The sequence below is a fragment of the Elaeis guineensis genome, chromosome 7 (assembly GCF_000442705.2).
Source record: "Elaeis guineensis isolate ETL-2024a chromosome 7, EG11, whole genome shotgun sequence".
NCBI lineage: Eukaryota > Viridiplantae > Streptophyta > Magnoliopsida > Arecales > Arecaceae > Elaeis > Elaeis guineensis.
This window is the reverse complement of record NC_025999.2, coordinates 76,726,550-76,749,468: the sequence shown is the minus strand read 5'-3', so window position 1 is coordinate 76,749,468 and position 22,919 is coordinate 76,726,550. Positions and strand designations below refer to the sequence as shown.

The 22,919-nt window shown below is 38.4% G+C and overlaps 1 protein-coding gene and 1 pseudogene across 4 annotated transcripts in view; one reads left to right on the top strand and one right to left on the bottom strand.

Annotated features, from left to right (window-relative positions):
* LOC105048934 (uncharacterized) overlaps nt 1-16,861 on the top strand; it is a 52,928-nt gene extending 36,067 nt beyond the window's left edge. For all 4 annotated transcript variants that reach the window (XM_010928436.4, XM_010928434.4, XM_019851637.3 and 1 more), the window contains one exon: nt 16,544-16,861. In XM_010928436.4, the coding sequence (XP_010926738.1) occupies nt 16,544-16,621 (78 nt within the window). In that variant the 3' untranslated portion in view covers nt 16,622-16,861. The remainder of the gene's footprint in view (nt 1-16,543) is intronic.
* Nucleotides 16,862-19,215: 2,354 nt separating this feature from the next.
* Nucleotides 19,216-22,614, bottom strand: LOC105048933 (auxin efflux carrier component 5-like; annotated as a pseudogene).
* Between the last annotated feature and the right edge of the window lie 305 nt (nt 22,615-22,919).

Below are 22,919 nucleotides of genomic sequence, written 5' to 3'. Positions count from 1 at the left end.
GAGCTTAAGGTCAAACTCCTAAATGACTTGTATGCTGTATAGGTTACTTAAGGATGTACATGTAATACCTAGGTGCAAATCTTTATTGAACTAATGCCTGACTTCGAAATAAGATAACTGGTATTGTGCACTTAGAGAGATGTATATGTTTTTTCCTTAGAAAAATGAGGGCCATAGCCCACCAAGTATGTGTTGTCTTTTGAACCAGTTTCTATGTGTCTTTAACATGAAGGGCTGAAGTTCCTTCTGACCTAGTTGTTGCACAAATGACTTAAGGAAAGATGCTTTTATGAACAAAGGCACAATTGTGGGATGGACCAAAGGTCGAGTTCCAAATGACTTATATGTTGTGTACCCCATTTTAAGGAAAAACAGTGAGTTGATTGTTGTAAAGTTGTTAGAGGAAAATATATGTTTCAAATTCACATATTCATGATCTTAAAGTTCAAATCTTGAGTAGGTGCTAGCTAGCCAATTAGTAAAGTTTATTGTTCGTTGCACCAAACTTGGAATTGAATTTGACCATTCTCATTTTTTTTCCTTTTTCTCCTCTTGTTTTTGGAAGGAGGGGAGGGAGATGGTTCGGTGGATCGTAGAAGTCTAGAAGGACTATTGTTTGTGTAGTGCAAAAGTATCCATGGACTTTTACCTCCAACATAAAAAGGAAAAGGCTTATAGGGTTAAGTTGTTGACCTAAGTAGGCCTATAAGACCTGCATTTAGTCATCTAGCTATCAAATCCCATTTATGGTTTTTCTAAGTGTGAAGTTAATTTTAGAGCAAAAATGATCATTCATAGAGTAGCTAACACATACATACCAAAGTTAATGCTAGAGCAAAAATGACTATTCATAGAGTAGTACATACACCACATATATTGACATTCCTCCCTTTCTAAAATAATATTAGCAAGAGTCTTCGGAATGCTCTTTTCAATTCCCACATCTAGCAAGAGTTCTATCTCCAAACCCCTTTTCTCGTGGCCACTCTCATTGCTCCACATCCATCCACTTTGCAACTTTGAGCCTTACAGCCTTCTTTCAATTCAGTTAGGATGGCAAACATCTAAAGAAAGTTTTAAACCCACCACAAATCATTTCATTCTCAGTTGCCACCACCATTAGTCTACTGCTACCGACCATTAAACCAACAATCACCTTTATCTTCACCTCATACCACCACCCCCTTATGTCAGCTCCTTTGAAAAAAATTAAAACCTTGCATAACCTTATAAAACCCTGCCTCAACTCTTGTATGAGCCCTTGTTGTCCTTGACAACATCACGACGTTGACTCTTGTATGAGTTTCTGCCTCTCTATTTCTACCAAGCATGCAAATCATTGAGTTTCACCTTAATCCCAAGGCCTTTATAGGATGGTGGAGGCAACAGAGATGGAAAGATGGGTGATCTAGGTGAGGTGGGGAATGGTGGGGATATTGATAAGCATGAAGGGATGAGGATGGAGTTTGAGATGAGAGGGTGCTGCCATTATGGCGAAACAGGAGGTGAAGGGGACAGTGTTGGCCAGAGTTGGTGGTGAATGAGGTGTTGATGGAGATGGTGCTACCGGCGGGGAGAGGTGTTGTTGGTGGTGTACCTGATGGTGAGTTCAAGCTAAGTGGGGCCTAGCAGAGATCACCATAGTCTAGGTGAGGCAAGGAGTACAACTGATATTGTTGAGTCATGCAATGGTGATGGTGATCATGTAATTGAAGTGACAGCAGGGTTGATAGTGATGGTGGTGGTGATGAAGGTCATATTGGACACAATGGTAGTATAGAAAGTGGTGATGATAGAGGTGGTAGTAATGATGCTAGTCTTGATGGTGGTAGAGTAGGGGATGATGCTGACTGGAGTGGAGGCGGAGGGATGAGTGTAGGCAGTGGAGTTAGGGGCCTTAGAATGATCAGAGATGGGGTGTTATGGGTTCTTGGATGAGGAAGATCATGGAGGAGCAGGACTACTTTCAACCCACTCACCTTTGAAAGGGGAATTTAGTTAATACATGTAAAGACACATTAAATTGCTTTGGCCAAAGCAAATTTGCTTTAGCATTATCAACTACCCTTTTTCTAAGCTCAGTATACATAAATTGCTAATATTGATTATGTTGGACCCATTTATGACTTTGGTACACTTATACTTATAGGCCTTTAGCTATATTGTCCTTGCTACATCGTTCATGTCTTCATTGGAATCATGGCTTATTCATCAACCAAACTAGGGTACATAATTTACTGGTCTTGTAATCACTATACATAGTCCTATCAAATTTATGGAGCCTATTTCTAACTTAATTGACTCTAAGGGGCCATATCTAGCGATGTTAGGCTTCTATAGCACACCTATTTACATATAGTATGAATATTTCATCATGCAAAACCATAAGACCTAGTTAATGGCTCTATTAGGAAATTTTTGGGTCTATATGGCATCATGGCCATGTGTTCCTTTTGCCATATTGGGTACAAGATTCCCAGTTTTGAATGTGGGATTGTACTCTCAATCTCTTGTGGCTGTCTTTTGGGCTTTCAAGCCGATATTGGTTATGTTAAGCAGTTAGATATCTACTTATGGTATATTGAACTATCAATATCAAATCCACTACTGTATTGGTTCAATTTAATCTAGTTTTGTATTAGGTTAAATTGGATTCATTGATGTTGTTCAACATAGAAGAGTCCAACTCAAGCAATGAAGTTAATTTTATGATTCATAAGGCTTATACTAGAGCTTGCTTAGACATAGGAGAACAGAATAGGACATTTTTAGGGTTAGACTCATTTAAACCATGTCATTTATGTGCACCATAGGGCTCAAAATGGAGCCTATTTTGGTTTGGATTATGATCAAAGGATTCAGGTCCCAGTGGAACATCCCGAAACGTCCTGTGGAACATCGGAACGGGGTACCATCCCATATGTTGGGGCAAGCCATCCCACTAGTGTCCTAGCATCCCGATCGGGATGCCTTGGGACATCCTCTATCCCAGGTGTTGGGACGGGGTGGGACGGGGATGCCTTCCATTCCATGGGAAAATCGGGATAACCCCATCCCACGGGATTTAAAACCTTCATATTTTGTACTACTCAGTGCTATGGACCAAAAAAGCTTGGGCATTAAGCCTTCTTTAGAATCTTACTCCAAGGTCAAGAATGGGTAAACCAGGCTATGAGCAAGAGTTTCCCCTCAAAAGAAAAAAGACATGGGCAAAGGCTTAATTGTGGAATATGTTTGTGCTTAATCATGATTTCTAACATTGGTACCGAATCCAATGCCAATAGATGAGTACAGTACCAGTACACATACTAGTATATCGATGGCATGTATGGAAATTGACAGCTTCAAAAATGCAAACAAAAAGCTCTTGGTACTCACTGGTGCAGTCAGGCCACATTGTTGACAATAGTGCAGATCGGTATGGCTGGTACATTACCGATACACTGAGTTTCATTGGCCTAGCAGCCACATGATTCTAGTTTTATTTTAGAACAGTGCAATACTGGTTGCACCTTTCCATTCCAACGGTTTATGAAACCATGAGCTTAGTAGCATGATTCTTAGTAACTTAACAAGTTAATAGAACTTTATCATAAAATTTATGTTCTCTTCTTTTTACCTAGATGACTCAAGTTTGTGTAAAGAGCCTTTGGGCTTGTACAATAGTTTTGAGAGCTCCAACAGCAATTTGCAATAGCATAGCCTTAAGTGTAAAAGCTATCGGTTCTTAATCTAGTTCTATAAACTCTAATAGTTCACACAGGATTTAAAGAATAAAGAATGGCCTTCATCAAAGAATAAAGCTAGCAGGTTTCTTAAAGAGATTGAAGCAAAGATTTAAGTGTCAGCTTATAGCAGTCCATATTGGCATATTAAGTTATAGACTTGTAGTGGTAAGCAAGGTTTTAAAAAACCAATTATATCATGCTATGTAATGCCCCATACCATGGTACGTACTAATACATATTATATGCTGTAATTCTCCATATTGGCAAAGCAGAGGTAGACAAAATGGTGCAGCATATACCATGATGGTATGTGATCAATACACCCCTGTATCAGGGTAATCAAACCATGCCTGCAGGGTATGGATATTGATATGCTTCCCATATCAGTATTGTACAGTTGTACTGTCGCATGATATTTCATTTCTGTTTTACCATGCTGATACCAAGAGACATACCCTGTCTGGATACAATACCATTGCATTAATAAGATACCGATACTGTTCTAATTATGACCTAATCTACAAGTTTAGAATTTAGAGGGTCATATTGGGGTGTGAAAACTCTTTCTGCAACCTAGCATGACTGGAACTGAAGTACAGGGGTTGTAGCAGGGTTCGCCGTACCGGGCCGAACCGCCCGGTACGGGGCGTACCGAGCCGGACCGGTGCTCAAATGGTCCGGTTCGGACCTTTTTTTCGAGAAACAGCCCGAACCGGTACCGAACCGAGCGGTTCGATCCGGTTCGCTTCCATACCGTCCAAAACCGGACTGTATGGTCCGGTTCGGTGTGAACCGAACCGTACCGACACCCCATGTGCCAAAAGTGACGGAGGGGGAGGGGAGGGGGGGGTCGGAGATCACATGCATAAAAAGCCTTACCTGCTTTGGAGTTCTCTGAGATGTCTCAGAGAACTCCCGAGGGTCCGAAGGTCTCAACGAAACCGTTGAGACCTCCGAAAAATTAGAAAAAAAGAAAAAAATTTCGTCAAATTGCAGGAGTGTTCGAGGAGAGACTGATCTTTGGCTGGAGGTAAGATAATGTTTATTTTCTTAGTAAATATTTTTTTTTAATTTTTGTTGTTAAAAATAGGATAAGAATGAGAAAGAATGAAAATAAGAGAAAATCATGCCAAAATCTTATGATTTTGAGATGATTTAATTATATGTGATAAATCTTTGGAAGATCTACATGATGACACAAAATTGTTAATTTTCGTTAATTATATATTTTTTAAATATTTTTAAATATTTATTTATTTAAAAATTAAAAAAAATTAAATTTTAGAAAAAATCAGAGTTTGGGAATCATGTTTAGAATGATTCAAACTACTTAAATCTAATTTCTATTTTTTTTCAAATATTTGAAATTAAAAAAATATTTTTTTAATTATTTAAATTTAAAAATTTAATTATAAAATAAAAAATATATAAAAATAGTGTTATATTTTAGTTAATTTAAAAATATTATTTGAAGCATATAACATATTTATTTTGAATTTATAAGTTTTAAAATAATTATTAAAATTATTTTAAAATTATATATAATTATTTTAATTATCGTTAAACTATTGTTGTTTGTTATACTTGCATATATTTATAAGAAAAAAATTTAGAGCATGACGTTCGTTCACTTTAATTAATCAGCTATTTTATAGTATATATTTATTTATATAAAAATTATTAAAAAATAAAAATAAAAAATCAGTGTTAGTTTTGAAATTGAGAATAATGTTTAGAATGATTCAAAATAATTGAAATATTTGAATCTAACTTGAGATTTTTTTGAAATTTTTTTTGTAAATATTTAAATAGTAAAAAATATTATCAAATAAAAAATATATGTAATTAGTGTTATATTACAGGTAATTCGAAATAATTAGTATTTTGTTATATCTGCAGAAATGAGTAAGAAGAAAGATCAAGAGCGTGACATCGGTTGGGATCATGGCGAGATGCTCTCGGTTCGGCATCATTGGAGATGCAAATGGTGCAACACAGAGTTCAAGGGAGGAGTGACTAGGTTGAAGCAGCATCTAGCTGGTGGTTATCTTAATGTGTCGATGTGTCGAAATATCCGCAAGAGGTCCGACAATTGATGAAAAAGTACTTTGCTGATTCGAAAGCGCGAAGGAAAGGACAAAGCAGAAAAAATCGAAGTAGACCGTCGAGCTGCAGAGCCACCTTATCACTCTAGAGATCAGAGGAGGCTTCTGCTCCAGATGATGAGGCACAGATTGAGGCTGCCATTCATGCGAGCTTGGCGGATCAGTACCAGCAGGAAGAGATGGCTCGTACAGAGACCGATTCGGACCATCATGCTACGAATCAGGATCTGGATCAGCGACTAGTAGGGGAGAATTCGAGTTCAGGAGGACTACCTCAGTCAGAGAGCCTGGTGGTAGAGGGAGCAGACGCAGCATGTCTTCTTTGTTGGGAGCTTTTGGCAGTAGGAGGAGGTCCTCCAGAGATATTCCAGCAGGAGCCAGCATTCAGGATTTGGATCCACATGCTTTGTCCAGTAAGGATTCAAAGCAGCAGAGAATTGACAGTATGCTGAAAAAAGATAAGAAGAAGGATACGTGGCGAGCTATTGGATCATGGTTTCATTTCAGTCATATTCCAGCAAATGCAGCAGCCAATCCTTACTACCGATCTGCTATTTCAGTCATAGAGGCTGCCGGCAGGGTGTAGATCCTTCAGGACCTAAGGACATCTATGTCAGCTTCTTGACAGTAATAAGGAGGATCTGCAGAGATGGATTGCTTCTTACAAAAATAAATGACCTACATACGGTTTGACAGTGATGTGTGATGGTTGGACAGGTCCTACTAGGCGGAGCATCATTAATTTTTTGACATACTGTGATGAAAAATATTTTTTTACAAATCAATCGATGCTTCAGATAAGATGCACGATGCCACATATATCCTTGGTCTGATGGAGAAGGTGATTGATTCAGTGGGTGAGCAGCATGTCGTGCAGGTCATCACAGATAACGGACCACAATATAAGGCTGTCGGAGAGTTGCTGATGGAGCAGCGACCGCAGATATACTGGACCCCATGTGCTGCACATTGCATTGCTCTTATATTGATGGATATCGGAAAGATTCGCAGGGTGCAGCAGGTAGTGGAGATTGCTTAGACCATTACTAGATTCATCTACAACCACACATGGGTTCTTTCATTGATGCGGACGTATACTGGGGAGATCTTACGACCGGATATCACACGGTTTGCTACCAACTACATAGCACTTGATAGTCTTCTTCAGAAAAAAACAGCCCTACGTCAGATGTTTGTCAGTGCCGAGTGGCAGGAGAGCAGATATGCGAGGGCCGGCACTGATGGAAGTCATGTGGAGAACTTGATGACGAGTCAGTCATTTTGGCAGCGGGCTGAGAAGATAGTGAAGGCTATCAAGCCTTTATATGAGGTGCTTCGCCCGTGGACAGCGAGAGATACCCCCAGATGGGCTTCCTATATTACATGATGGAGAGGACAAAGAAACAGATCAGTGAGAATGATCCAAGCATGCTCAAGAATTCATTAACATTATTGAGCACCGTTGGGACTATCAGATGGGCAGAGATTTGCATCTAGCTGGTAAGTTTGGATTCAAGAATGTTTTAAAATATTTTTTCGAAGCATGAAAATAAAATTATGCTTAATCAGTCTTGAAATTTATCTGCAGCTTATTACTTGAATCCGAGATTTCAGTATACTATTCGGGGATAGATATGGATAGCGAGCTTCTTGCTGCTCTTCGCAATGTCATATATAAGATGGTGCCTGATCCAGAAATTGCGTCGTTGTGTCTGCAAGAGGTATGCTAGTTTAAAACAGATGTAATTATTCAACTGAATTCGATCTGATATATTTATAAATAATAAATATATTTTATTTCAGACGAAATAGTTTAGAGAGGGATCAGACAGTTTTGGAGTTCCATCAGCTGTCGAAGCAAAAAGCAGATGAATCTAGGTAAATTACATATCAATAATGAGCAATGTAGATTGATATGTAATTTTGCTTAATAATATCATCAAATTTGATATATAATTTTACTTTTGTAGCTGAATGGTGGATTCATTTTGAAACGTCAGCAGAAAATTTGAGACATATGGCTGTCCGTATTCTTTCTCAGACGGTCTCTGCTAGTGGTGTGAGCATAATTGGTCCACTTTCGTCCTTATCCACAGCAAACAGAGAAATCATCTGACACAAAAATGCCTCGATGATCTTGTATATGTTCACTACAATCTGAGGTTGAGGCTAAAATGTATTCAGGAGGAAGTTCAGTTGAAGTACACTGATCCGACGCTGGATGATTATGCCGACGAGGATGACAATCCGATCATTGGATGGCTTGCAGTCAGCAGTAGGAGCCAGAGCTTGATGAGTCAGGATCCCTCCACAACCAGCCAGTGTGGTGGCAAGGAGATCAGGGTGGATCCAGGACAATGGGCAGAAAAAAATATTCCACATAGGGTTCCAGCTGATCAGCCACAGTCTGAGGGGACACAAGGACTCATTCATCACATGACTCGCTATCCGATACATCTTCCAGAGATTCGAGCGAGAGATGTATAGACGTTCCTCCCGGCAGCCAGCAAGAAGGCATCCATCCTCCCAATCACAGGAAACTCAGTCACAGAGGGGCACAAGGGGGGAAGGAAAAGACAGTTGCACGTGCACCACTCTCGAGAGTACAGGAGCGATCTGGTTCAGATACGGACACCAAGGAGAGTGATGATGATACTGGTAGTAGTAGCCATGGATCTGATGATCAGGAGGAACTGGAGGACAGGAGACCACCGTTTATGAGACACAGCCACAGGTGATATTCGATTCATCGGTGAGTCTCAGTTTACGTATGTCACACAGGATAGGGATCATGGTGGACGAGTCAGTAGAGATCGTGGGGAGCCGATTTCATATAGACGACGGGCTCCTAGAGGTCGTTCAGCACATGATGCAGCTGCGGACGATCTTGCACGTGAGTAGGGTCCATGGATTATCTGGATCATCCTCGCATTATGGATCCTATTATCCACAGCCACCTTATGATCCATATGCATATGGTGCATCCGAGGCATCATCTTCTAGTGGTTACTATATGCAGTCTGGAGCAGCTCTAGGATCAGATTTTGCTACTGGCATATTTAGATGGGCTCCTCCACAATCGTACCATCATCTCGAGGATACTTCTCAGAGTCAGAATTTTAGCGAGAGGTCTGAGATGTCTTACAATCCAGAGAGGATGTCTTATGGGATGATGAATATTCGAGAGTACGGTGCAGCTTGGCTAGAGGGTTGGACTGATGTCCTTCAGACTATGTTGATGATCCAGATATCTACGAGCGTCACAGACACTCGACAAGAAATTAAAAGCAGAGTACATCTTAAGGTTCGTATATCAGTTATTTGGCTTTGTACTTAAATATTTAGATACATTTTAATGCGTATTTTATATATTTTTTCTTTATTTTAAGATGACATAGTTGTAATATAATGTAAATAAATATATGTTTGAAATTTTGGATCAAGAGTCTTTGTACCGCAATCTAACTCCAAATTGAACCCAAATATGTCAATAATATGTAATATAATGCCATATTGAGGTTGTATTTATCAATTATTAATTTAAAAATAAAAAAAAATTAAAAATCAAAAAAATTGTGTACCGGTACCGGATCGGTATGCCGGGGCGTACCGTGTGTCGGTATGGTATCGGTACTGTACCGGTCCGGCACCGGCACGCCGATCGGTACCGGTACAGCGAACCTTGGGTTGTAGGTTTGCAGAGTTATGAGCACTGCAGTGGTTTCTGTCATCTCCAAGTTGAAATAAAGAGCTTTCTTTTTTGGGAAGTTCTAACGCATGGTTGATACTACCTATATTGGAGCATAGATTCTGATGGTTCATGTTGAAAATTCCCTAAAATCTCTCATCTAATTGTAAGATATTTATATAATTTTCTATTCTTCCTCTCTTTCCTTAAACACTATAACCATATTTAATTATCCCTTATTTGATGGGATTTACATGGGATTTGATCTTGTCTCTTATTTCGTGGGATTTACACGAGATTTGATCTTATCCCTTATTTCATGAGGTTTACATAGGATTTGATCTCTCAAGAAGATCATTCTTTGTATATTTATATGGGATTAATTATCCACTGTAAATAGAGAAGTTAATCACATCTTTTCTCATGGTATCAGAGCTCTTTCCATAGGGTCTGTTTTTCCGCCATTGCTTCTTTTTCTATCTATCTTCATCACTGAAGTCCATAGCCTTCATCGCTGTTGGTCCCATTGCAGTCGACCTTATTTGTCTTCATTGCAGACATCTTCAGAGTCGACCCCATCTGCCTTTATCGCAGACGTCTTCATCGTTCCCTGCCTTCATCATAGAAGTCATCATTGTTCGCAGCTTTTCTCTATCGACCGAATCTGATTGTACTCCTGTTGTCAATTAGTCTCTCTATTGTTGCTGTTATTTGATCCCTTCTCCTAATCAACATGTCTGAAGCTTCTAAGGCAACGGCGTCCAGCCTTTTCGGACCCGCCTTTGGGACAACTCAACCCATTTTAAACGGTGAATTGCAAGGCATGAACCCTTCCTATCATCTTGATGGGAAGAATTATTTTCAGCGATCACAGTTGGTGAAAATTTTTCTCAAGGGATGTGGAAAGCTGAATCATTTAATTGCTTTTGGTCCGAGTCTCCCAGATCCAAAATTTTCTACATGAGATGAAGTTGATTCCGCGATCATGTCATAGCTCTGGAACTCAATGCAACCCGAAGTCAACCACAATTGCATGTTCTCTCGTCTGCTAAAGAAATATGGGACACTGTTCGACAGATGTATTCTAAAGTCTGGGATGTAGCCGTCATTTATGAACTTAAAAACAAAATCTCTCACACGAAACAAGGTTCTCTTTCTGTCACTAAATATTCTTATTAAGGGCTTGTGGCTTGAGTTAGATCACTATCAAGCCATCAAGATGTCTTGCCATGAAGATACTAATACCCTTCTAAGTCTTGTGGAATGAGATCATCTCTTCGAATATCTTGCAAGACTGAATGTTGAATATGATCAAGTTCGTGTTCAGATTCTAGGAAGGGACGACTTCCACAATTAAAGGAGGTCTTCTCTATCATCCAGACTGAGGAAAGCCACCAAAGTGTAATGCTCAAACTCCCCCTTCAAAAGGATCCGTCTTAGTATCCACCAAGAGTTCGGATGGAGATCACAAGCCAAATACTTTTAGAGCAAAATCGGATGATCATGCTTCAGACAACCCTTCCAAGTAGTCCAACCATGATGGTCTTTGGTGTACTTACTACAAGAAGCCTTACCACATAAGGGATAATTATTTTGAACTTCATGGCAAGGCACAAGTTTTGAGTAGAATCGGGGATTCAAAGGGCAACAGCGGAATCAAGCTAATTTCACCAACAAGAGGACCTATACCTGAAAAATCTAAAGAAGCTGAATTTTGGAAATTCAACAAAGAGGAGGTTGAGAATTTACGAGGTTTTCTAAACTCTGTCTACTTCCTCTGGTTCATGTTCATTGGCTCATTCTAATAAGTGCATTATTTCTAATTCTCTTAATGGCTGATGCATTGCCTCATTCCTCCTGGGTACTTGACTCGGGAGCAACAGATCATATGACCCATAGCCCATCTCAATTTAGACCTACAAACCATGCCCAGAAAATCAAACAATTACCGTGGCTAATGGTTTTCCTATTACCATAGTCGGCCAAGGCCAAATTTTCTTAGCCCCTTTCATTTAAAAAATGTGTTACTTGTTCCAAAATTATCCACTAATCTAATCTCCATTTATTAGCTCACCAAAGATTTAAATTGTTGTATCACATTTTTTGATACCCATTGCATCTTTCTGGACAAAGTCATGGGGAGGATGATTGGATCTACCAAGGAACGAAATGGTCTTTACTACCTTGATGCTGTCAGTAGTTCTTCCACTCCTACAAATCGGTTCACTCTCTCCTACATATCGTCCAATCTGCTCATCCTTTCTCTTGTAATGAATCTGAAATCTAGATCCAGCATCTTCGTCTTGGCCATCCACCCTTTTTTTTGTTGAAAAATATGTTTCCTTTATTATTCAATAATGTTGATGTTCAAAGCTTTCATTGTGACACTTATGAATTTACTAAACATCATCATGTGTCATTCTCTTTGAGTATTAATAAATCTTCCAAACTTTTTCTTCTTATACATATAGATATTTAGGGTTCTTCTAGAATTCCTACTCGTACTGGAGCAAAGTGGTTTGTGTCATTCATTGATGACTGTATTGGGACCATGTAGATATATCTTATGAAGAAAAAATCTGAGGTCAGCCATATAATTCCATCTTTCTATCAAATGATAAAGACACAATTTGGGGTAACCATACAAAGAATTCATTCTGATAATACTCGAGATTATTTTAATTTCACTCTTGCTTCTTTCACAAAGAAGGAATCATTCATGAATCCTCTTGTATTGACATGCCCCAATAAAATGGGGTAGCAGAGAGAAAAATCGACATCTTCTAAATGTCACTTGTGCCCTACTTTTCCATTCTAATGCTCCGAAATTTCTTTGGAGAGATGCTGTCCTTATAGCAACTTTTTTTATTAATAAAGTCCCTTCACGTATCCTTGGTAATCAATCTCCCATTCACCTATTGTCTACCTTTCATTTTGAGCTTCATTACCCAAGTAATCTTCCTCTTCGCGTCTTTGGGTGTGTCTCCTATGTCCATATTCATAAACAACATCGGGGAAAGCTTGATCCTAGAGCTCTAAAATATATTTTCGTGGGCTATTGCAATACACAAAAAGGATATAAGCAGCGTTTTCAAAACCGCCCTGAATCGTCCGATTCGGGGCATACCGAACCGAACCGAATCGGCACCTAACTGGGCTGGTTCAGTTGTGGTTTTCAACACCAAAAACAAAAAAAAAATTGAAAACCGCCTGGTTTGGCCCGGAACCGGATGGTATATGGCTTGAACCGGTCGGTTCAGGCTTATTTGAACCGAACTACCTAGTTCAGTGGTTTAAAAAGAAAGAAAGAGGCAAAGAGGAAGCTGAAAGACCTCCTCTCTGTTTCTTTCATTTCTCTGATGCTTTTCCTCACTCTCTAATGCTGAGAACATCAAGAAATCATCGGAACAACGTAGATTAGGGGTATGTTCTCCTTCCTAGCTTCCTTTCTTCTCTTCCCCTCTTCCTTTTTTTTTAAAAATTCATGAAAAATAAAAAATAAGAAAAAATTATGTCAAAATTTTATTTTTTTGTATGATTTTAATATATGTTATAGATCTATGGATGATCTACATAACGACACTAAAATCATTAACTTTCGTTAAATATATAATTTTTAGAATTAAAAATATTTTTTCAAAATAAAAATTATTTAAAAAAATTTAAATTTTGAAAAATAACTTAAATTCATATCACATACGATTAATGTTGTATCGGAGTGATATGAACATTAATTAATATCATTAAATAATCATTTGAACTTCAAAACATTCAATAATCACTAAAAATTTCATTGAATACCCTTTCTCAAAAAAAATTCAAAAAAATTGGCGTGCCGGTTTGGCCGGCATGCTTGGCCATACAGCATGTCGATACGGTTCGGTATCGGTATTGTACCGACTAACGACCGACACGGCCATTGATATCGGTACCAAAAATCTTGGGTATAAGTATTATCATCCTCCTATCCAAAAAATATTCATCTCCATGGATGTCACCTTTAATGAGGATTAATTTTATTTTTGTAAACCTCATTCGTCTCTTCAATGGGAGAAGCCTAAGGATGGTTCGGAATGGGTTGTACTTGATAATCTCGGAAGTCTACAGCCCATATCGCCTCCACATAAATCATCCTCATATGAGATGCCTTCTCCACATGAACCATCCTCATATGAGCTGGGATGAGACACTGAAAATCAGCAACAAAAACAGCCTGAATTATTGCAGTATTCAGGGAGAACAAAGGTGATTTTCGAATCAATGCAGACCCAAGACTCCAATCCAGATGAACAAGAGCCAGGTAAATCAGTTTCTCTCACTGATTCTATTCTTGATGAATCTATTCTTGAAGAGTCTATTTTTTAAAATCTAGATCTCCCAATTGTCTTAAGAAAGGCCACCAGAAAGTGCACTCAATATCCACTCTATCCAATTTCACAGTTTGTCTCCCTTCATCATCTTTTTTCACAACATAAAAGTTTCCTCACTGTCTTAGACTCAATTGATATCCCTAAAATCATACAAAAGGCATTAAAAGACAAGAATTGGATACAAGCCATAAAAGAGGAAATTACTGCACTGGTGAAGAATAAGAATTGGAAGGTTGTGACTAGGCCAAAAGGGAAACAACCAGTTGGATGCAAATGGATTTACACTTTAAAATACAAAGCAGATAGGTCTCTTGAGAGGTACAAGGCAAGATTAGTTGCAAAGGGGTAGACACAAACCTATGGGGTAGACTATCAAAAAATTTTTGCACCAGTAGTAAAGATGAATACTATAAGAATTCTATTATCTCTTGCTGCTATATTTGATTAGGATTTGCAGCAATTTGATGTGAAGAATGCATTCCTACATGGAGATTTAGAAGAAGCGGTCTTTATGGAGCCACCATTTGGGTTTGATGGAGATTTTGGAGCTAATAAAATCTACCATTTGAAAAAGACTTTGTTTGGTCTAAAACAATCTCCTACAACATGGTTTGGAAGATTTACAAAGGCAATGCTGAGAATGAGATACAAAGTCAGGAAGACCACACGTTATTTATAAAATACTCAGGTAAAGGTGAAGTTACAACCTTACTAGTGTATGTGGATGATATTATTGTGATAGGAAATGTAGCTGAAAGAGAATCTCTTAAAAAAAGATTGGCTCAAGAATTTAAGATCAAAAAATTTGAAAAATTGAAATACTTCCTAGGTATTGAAGTGGCTTACTCAAAAAAAGGTATATTTATCTCTCAACGGAAATATGTACTAGACCTTCTTAAAGAAATCAGAAATCTTTGCAGCAAAGCAACAAATACGTCTATTGATTATAATCATAGGATAGGAAGAACTGAAGAGGGTAGCTCAGTTAATAAGGGGAGATATCAGAGACTTGTAGGGAGATTAATTTATCTCTCACGTACAAGACCAAACATAGCCTACTCTGTGAGTATAGTCAACCAGTTTATGCATGACCCAAAAGAAGAATGCTTGCAAGTAATTTATAGAATCCTCCACTATCTTAAAGGTACATCAGATAAGAAAATCTTGTTTCAAAAAAGAGGAGAGCTTACTCTTGAGTCCTATACTGATGCTGATTATGTTGGATCACAAGTTAACAGAAGGTCAACATCTGGACACTACATATTCCTAAGAGGTAATTTGGGGACTTGGAGGAGTAAAAAATAGAATATGGTGGCAAGGTCTAGTGCTAAGGCTGAGTTCAGAGCCATGGCTCAGGGGATTTGGGAACTACTTTGGGAAAAAATAATCCTAGATGACTTAAAGATCAAGAGAGAGGAAACGATCAAGCTATACTGTGACAACAAATCTCCCATTAATATTGCATATAATCCGATTTAGCATGATCGAACCAAGCACATTGAGATAGATAGATAGTTCATAAAAGAGAAGTTGGACAGTGGGTTGATTAGTATCCCGTATATGCCATCAGAGAATCAGTTAGCTAATGTTCTGACCAAGAGCCTACCTATAACAAGATTTCAAGAAATTATTAGTATGTTGGGAATGGAAGACATCCACTCATCAGCTTGAGGAAGAGTGTTGAGAATTTTCTAAAATCTCTCATCTAATTATAGGATACTTGTATAGTTCCCTATTCTTCCTTTCTTTCCTTATTCACTGTAACCATATTTAATTATCCCTTATTTGATGGGATTTACACGGGATTTGATCTTATCCCTTATTTCATGAGATTTACATGGGATTTGATCTCTTAAGAAGATCATCATTTTGTATATTTATATGGGATTGATTATCCACTGTAAATAGAGAAGTTAATCACATCTTTTCGCAGTGATGGTCATAAGAACTCTAATGTGTATGTGGCAAGGCTTGGATTCAGATGTAGAGATTGCAAGATTTGGAATGAGAGAATATAGGGAGGCTTTGGAAGAGATTGAAAGTGAAGTGGAGAGAGACTAAGTTAGAAGTAAGCAACAAATGATTGGTGCAAAATGAAAGATGCTTTTATAACCTCTTGATGTAGCTACTCCTAGCAGAAGTTGGAAACTTGGAGTATCCATGCATTTAGATTTCAAAGGCTGGAGCCGTCTAGTTCATCTAATGGGAAGCCATGGCCCTGAGAAGGCCTGGTTTGACTGCCAAATGCTAGCATGCATTTGGCATGCAGTGATTCATTGCTGTTGCACCTTGTAGTGATCTGCTTCATCCTATTGTCCTGTCAATTAGTGGAAAAGACATAGAAGCACCTTAATTTTCCCTGGTCAGAAACCAGAAAATAAAAAATCCCTGGTATGGAAGCTCACAAATTTGAGGCAAGCAGACTTTTAGCATGGTTCTTTATGTTTTCTAAATAAAATGGAACTTAAGAAGAGGACTGATATTTAACAACAATAAATCTATAAATGAGGCTTATTGGCTCTTTATAGTGGCATTGAGAAGTCATACTAAAAAGAAAGAAGATATGTTGCATTTCTGTTGTTGATTTTCGTTAAAGTACTATTCATGTTAAGATTTTAGTAGTGAAATCTTGTCTTTTGCTTGGTTTTGCAGGCAGGTCATCATGTACAAGAGGATTCTGGTGAAGAACTTGGTAGGATCATAGCAGAGATTATCAGAAAAAGCAAATAATTTGCCATAATTTCCATCATCTCTCTCTCTCTCTCTCTCTCACCCATGAGAAAATTTAAAATCCTGACAGAGCAAAAGTTAAGAACCGAGCAGCTTCAGCTATGTAAAGTTGATGTATAGTTGATGGGTTTAGCCAACTAATAAACCTTGGTGATGGTGATATGTTAAATATGAGGTTCTTCTCTTTTATTTATAAAATATACATTATAACTTTAACGATAAACATAAGTTACCTCTTAATCCCTGTTTCTAGATTTTATTTTATTTTATTTTTACCTTTTGCTGAAATTGCATTTCATTTCCTTGAAAAATATATTCTCCTGCATGTCGTACAAAGTCTAACTATATAGTTACAGGTTTCCTCGTTGATTATTTGTATAGCTTTTTGTCTGGGATTTTGATAGGGAATAGGAAGGCTTTGATTATACCATGTAGATTTTTGAATTCAGATGAATGATTGTTGATGAGCCACATGAGCTAGGAGATCAATCAAATGCACATTGGACAAGAAAGTTTGCAGATCCCAATGATTTAGTTTTCAGTTTTTTAGATGTCAAGACATAGCCATCTATCAATTAGGGAATCACTTGTATTTTGAGTGATCAAATGTAGACTTGATCATTTCTTGATCAACATTTCTGTTACATTCTGCAGTTTTACGTTGTCCGATCTATATATACATTTGCCTTACTAAATGCCTTTTAATCACAGCATGCTGTGACTTCTGTTATCTCCTGATGAAATCCTATAACTTTCTTTCGAAGTTGTGCTTTTGTAGTGAAAATAGTGCATAACTAAATGATTTTATGTACCATAAGGACATGACATCATAGACTGTAATCTGTTATCAAAATTAGGCTTAATTGTTCCTTTTTCTTGCATATTTTTCACCATCAAAATTTCTCTTCAGTTGGTTTCTTCCCTCAGGACAATTATAGAATATTGACTCATCTGGAGTATATTATTGTTATTTAGATATATCATGACATGTCTTTATGAATTTTATCAGAATAGCTTTTCCCTTTTCAATGCTTTAGGTGATGTTTAGCTAGCAAACAAGATCTGGAATCTTGATCATGAGAGATTTGCTCTGCTAGAAGTTCAGCCACCCTTTGTGGAAAGCAATATTTTTGTTTGAATCTCCATCTATAGGTTTCAGGTTCAATGTAAGGAAGAATTTTGAGACATTGAAACTCCTAAAAGTTCTGTGGACAGTAGAAAGTTAGTTGAACCAAGTAGAGACCATAGCTTTATGGTTGTTTGTCACTTTATTTATGGTATTTCAGTGGAGCTGTCACTAAGGAAAGTAGCCATTCTTTTTTTATCTGTTTAATTGGTTATCAGACTAGTGACATGGTATGAATGTCAAAGGATCGTTCCACCCATTCAATGTGACTTCTTCTCCCAAAAACATACATACTTATGGAGATGGAAAATGGTCCTATTGTAGGGGTGGAATCACTATACTATTTTAATATGTTTGGCATAGCTTTTCTTCTCCATTGATGTGTGGAACTAAAATTATTTTTGATATTATAACTTATTTTATTTTTTAAGTTCTCTTTGAACAAACCTTGATGTTTGCCTACATCCTTGTTATTTGAATGCAAGACCATATGCTGGTGCTTCGCTAGATGGTCTATGCAGGGTATTGCTGGATTGTGCATATTCGGACGTAATGAATTATAATTAGGGATAGAGCTTTTGTCATTTATGTCTATCTGGATCTAGTTCAATCTTGGCATCCTACTGACTCAAATGTATGATTAGGATCGAAACTTGATCACCTGATTGTAGATTTACAGCCAAGTTGAATAAACTCTGACGATGTGACGGTATATACCGAGCCAGTCTGCAAGCATCTGAGAGTTGAGCCAGAGCATGGTTCAATATATATAGTTGTAAAATATAACTCTGGTTGGTGGTCTCATGATGAGTAAGAAGATGGCTATACTAGCGAAATTTGCCACCCAACTGGTACCTTTTTGTTTGATTATTATTGGTGGAATGATGGAAGGTGAAATTACTGTTCTGTTAGTTTAGACAGACAGATGAGCTTGCAGTAACCTCTCTAGTAACCGTTTGCTTGCTAGGTTTAGAAAAAGCAGTTATCTTATAAAACTTGCTTTTATTAAATTTTGTTTGGGTGAAGATTCTAAATTTAGTTTAAGTATGACAAATGTTATTAAAAAGAAATAATTCGCTTAACTGGTCTGGAAGTTTTTAATGCTCCACTCAATGGCATGGTGTACAATGCAAACTTGGGCTGGTCAATCAGATCATAGCAGCTTGCGGAAAGAAATTTGGTTCTTATTGGATTACGATGTTGAAGCATATGCCTTACAAAAGCTTGGTTTATTCCGCCTGGATTTGTTGTCTATACGTCAGCTTACAGTGGAATATATTCGTTCATAAATCAAATGATTTCTCTGAGAAGATATCACAAATTGAGATGGAAGAAAGCCTTGAATGAATCTTGCACAATAGATGTGTCCAAGTATTTCTTGCATTCAATCCTCCTCCGTAGTTTTCATTGTTGGTTTGCCAGTGGTGTTCGCATAGTAGTTGGAACATGCCAGGCTAGTGCCATGTAGTTGAGAAAGCTGTTATTATTTATTTACTTATTTGGTACAGAGAAAAGGGGGAGTAAAGTATGCAATTAATTGATGAAGCCTAGAGCAATATAGTAAGCAACCAATAGTGGCAGGGAAACCAACGTTCCAAATATGACCCTGCAAGAACGACCAACATCAGCAAATTCTGTTAAAAGAATTGCATTGCATTCTATGTGATGCATGGTCTTTTATTTATATCATTTATATCATAAGGTAGACTTACGCAGTGCTAAGCACATCAGCATGCAATCCATACTCCCTAGCAAAAATAAATGAAGTTATGGCTTGAGGTAATGCAGCCTGCACGATAACATAAAAGAAGTGTTAATTGTTAAACACGTTGCGTGGAATACAAATTCATATGCTATTGTTACCTATGAACAATTCGCAGCTTTGATCCTCAATTGGGTGCCATACTTTGATCTCTTCATATTGAGGTGTCAACATAAAACGAAGTAGAAAGTAGAAAGACGATAACGATTTATGGTATTTTCATGCTCATTGTCGGATGAGTCGGCCCCGTTGGTACTCATCGAAGAACTATGAAAGGAATATTGGGTCTTGCCCTACTGATGCTGGCCAACAAAGAAGAACAACTCACTGTGGCGCACTAACTTAGTGCTCTGATAACACTTTTTGCACCATTAGTGGTGAGAGATTGTGCTAGCTTTTTAACTGATGGCCGTGAACTAGCCAAACATATGCTAGGAGATGGGTGTATCCATTCTGGCTGACCCTTTCAAGTTGTACCGACCACGATTCATGGGTAAAGATCCTACTTGAAACAAATGGGCCTTCTTCAATCTGGTTTATTATGTGACATGTAACTAACAAGTTTTTAAGCTTTTAGTGGGCCATCTCTGTTGGGAAGGAAGGAGGAATTGAGTTCCAGGGAAAGCACAAAGAAAAAAAAGTATGATCAATTATTCTACCTAAAAAAAAAAAAATCGTAGTCATGAACTCTGGTGAGCAGTGCCCACCATAGCCCTCCAAAACGTACTGCTCCCGATGTCAACTTCCTTTAACTACAGCAGGCTTTTGACAACTTGACGTTCGTCCACTAACTTAAATAGTTCCATTCTGAGGCTTAAAGGACGGCCCAAAAAGTTTCTTGCTTTTATAACAAAAGCAAAAGTGTAAACAGGACGCTGGAAAGACCCAGAACCCTCTACGGTGCGTGGTTTGTACCATAAAGTACTGTACAACGCTCGATGGCTGCCATTGGTAAATGGATACTATCAATAGCGATGGGCCATGTGTAGTATATAAAGCCATCTTTGTCTTAATAGTATATGGTTATCCACGTCTTGATAGTGGCTATGGAGTGCTGCACAGTACTTTATGATGCAAAACGCGCACCACAGAGAGAATCTCAATCGGAAAATAGATAATATATTGATCAAGAAAGTTATATCGTGGACATAATGTTAGATATATCAAAAAACAGGATGGCTTCTAACAACGATAACAATATATTTTTAAAATAATAAAAGTAAAAGAAAAACTATGAATTCCATGCATCAATGAATAAGAAATACCAATTTCTACGGCCAATTTAACAGGTGAAAAATATGCAACCGTCTCGCCATAAACCTTATCTTGAAATCATCACAGCAGCTACTATAAGCATCATATATATATATATACATGCAAAGCTATAGATGCCTCAACGATCATGAGAAACGTTATGTGCACCAAGATTACCACAATGATCGCCACACGCAGAAGATCACCATGAAGTCCAACAGCAGTGGCACCGATCGCCATGGCTGCAGGTCCTGCAATGAACCTTAATACCATTCCGAATGCGGTCAAGTTCAGCCCACATGCAATTATCTTCTCTTGCAACGCCATGAACAATCCTACTCACAACAAACTCAGGTGGTTGTTTATTCCAAAGAAGGCTTAATTCAGACATTAATTAGTTATATAAACTTGGAGAGTGCAGTACATATATATCCTTACGTACCCATGCTAAACATAGCCAATCCAGCCCCCGTCTTTGACATGATCAGTATCGAACCCTCGATGATGCCTGGCATCTCAAAGTGCCACCTATCCAGAACAAAATAATCACCAAGGGCGAAAAGGAGCATTATGGAGTATAAAATAACAATTATATCTAGTAGTTGCATGGTTTATATGTTTTTGGCTTTCGAGAAACTTTGTGGTAGCTCGTCACCTATGCATATGTAAGAAAGAATTCTTCTACGTGCTAGTATTTTTACTATAAAAACCATGTTATGAACTTGCATCATGTTGCCACCTTCGATTGAATATATAACACTTAGTGCCTTAAATGGACTAGTAGACGTTAGATTAATATTTCTGGAAAAACGTTGTGATTATTTTTCTATATATGCAGAAAACACCTTGTTAAGTAAAGTATATTAGATTAAATATTCCGTGTTTACCGATTGGCGATAAAAGCCCAGGTGACACCGAGAAAGCTCGCATAAAAGTTTGGATTGAATGCAAGCTTGAGCCACACAATCTTCATCAGTGACCAGAAGGAAGGCCGGCTGGCCACCTCGATGTTACCCTCTACATCCTTCACGGTCTGAAGTTCCACAGACACACCATCACCACCACCACCACCATTAGAGGTAGCAGCCACCGTAGCTGCCAACGTTCCTGCCTTCCTCAGCTCGAACATGAACAAAAGGAGGATAACCCATACGATGGATTGCACCACCGAGAGTTGCACCACGAGGTCCTGCGCCCACCGCCCATACATGGCGTTGAGCAGCGGCACGCCGACGACCAAAGTATTGTTCAGTGTGCAGAGTGAATAGCTGGTGATGGACCAGCAGTAGTTCCCTTTGCCACTAAACTTGGCCCATGCAGCTAAAACTAGCACTATGATGACCTTAGAGATGGCATCGGCTGCTATGACTCGGTAATTCATGGCAAAGGGGTCAGTATGAACTGTGAACTCGAAGGCGAAGAAAGGGAGGCAGAAGTAGGCCACAAGGCGGTTGATTGCCCGCACTGCTCCGGTGTGAAGATCCGCCACCACCGCACCGAGCCATAGCCGAGACCGAGGGCGACGTAGAGTGGCACCATAGCCACCACCACCTTATATATATCAGCCCACCCTATCATCCTCCTCTTCAACTATAATGGCTTGTTAAGATGTGTCTAACGTTTTAGTGGAAAGGAATATGTTAATGAGTTAAATGGAGGTGTGTGATATATATAGGTTGTTGGAATGGGAGGGAGGAAATGGGAGGACATGAAGCATGATGTGGAAAAAAATGTGGTGGATTGGATTCTAATGCTGCGGATTCTCACCTGAGCATCTGTGGGTAGAGAGAGTTAGGATTTGAGCTAGTGGGTGGTCAGTGCATGAGGTGGCTTTGGATAGACAAAGGAGACTTGTAATGAAGCCTTGGAATATGGATTCAGTGGTCATTCCACTGGCAAGGGAGATTTTGAATTATTGTGTTGGTTATTCCTCAACGTGCCAGACCAAAGCCAATGCCAATGCCAATGCTGGGTAAAGAACTTGGTTGGGAGAATATGGAATACCTGCTTTCGCCATTGTTGGATATTATTTTGTCTTACTGATTGAGAATATGCAGAAAAAGATACGGTTATTGGGAAATGATTATTACGTGAAATTATGTTATACATACGTGCTTCCGTATTGTAATTTCTCTTTTGCCGCCCATACTTTTGTT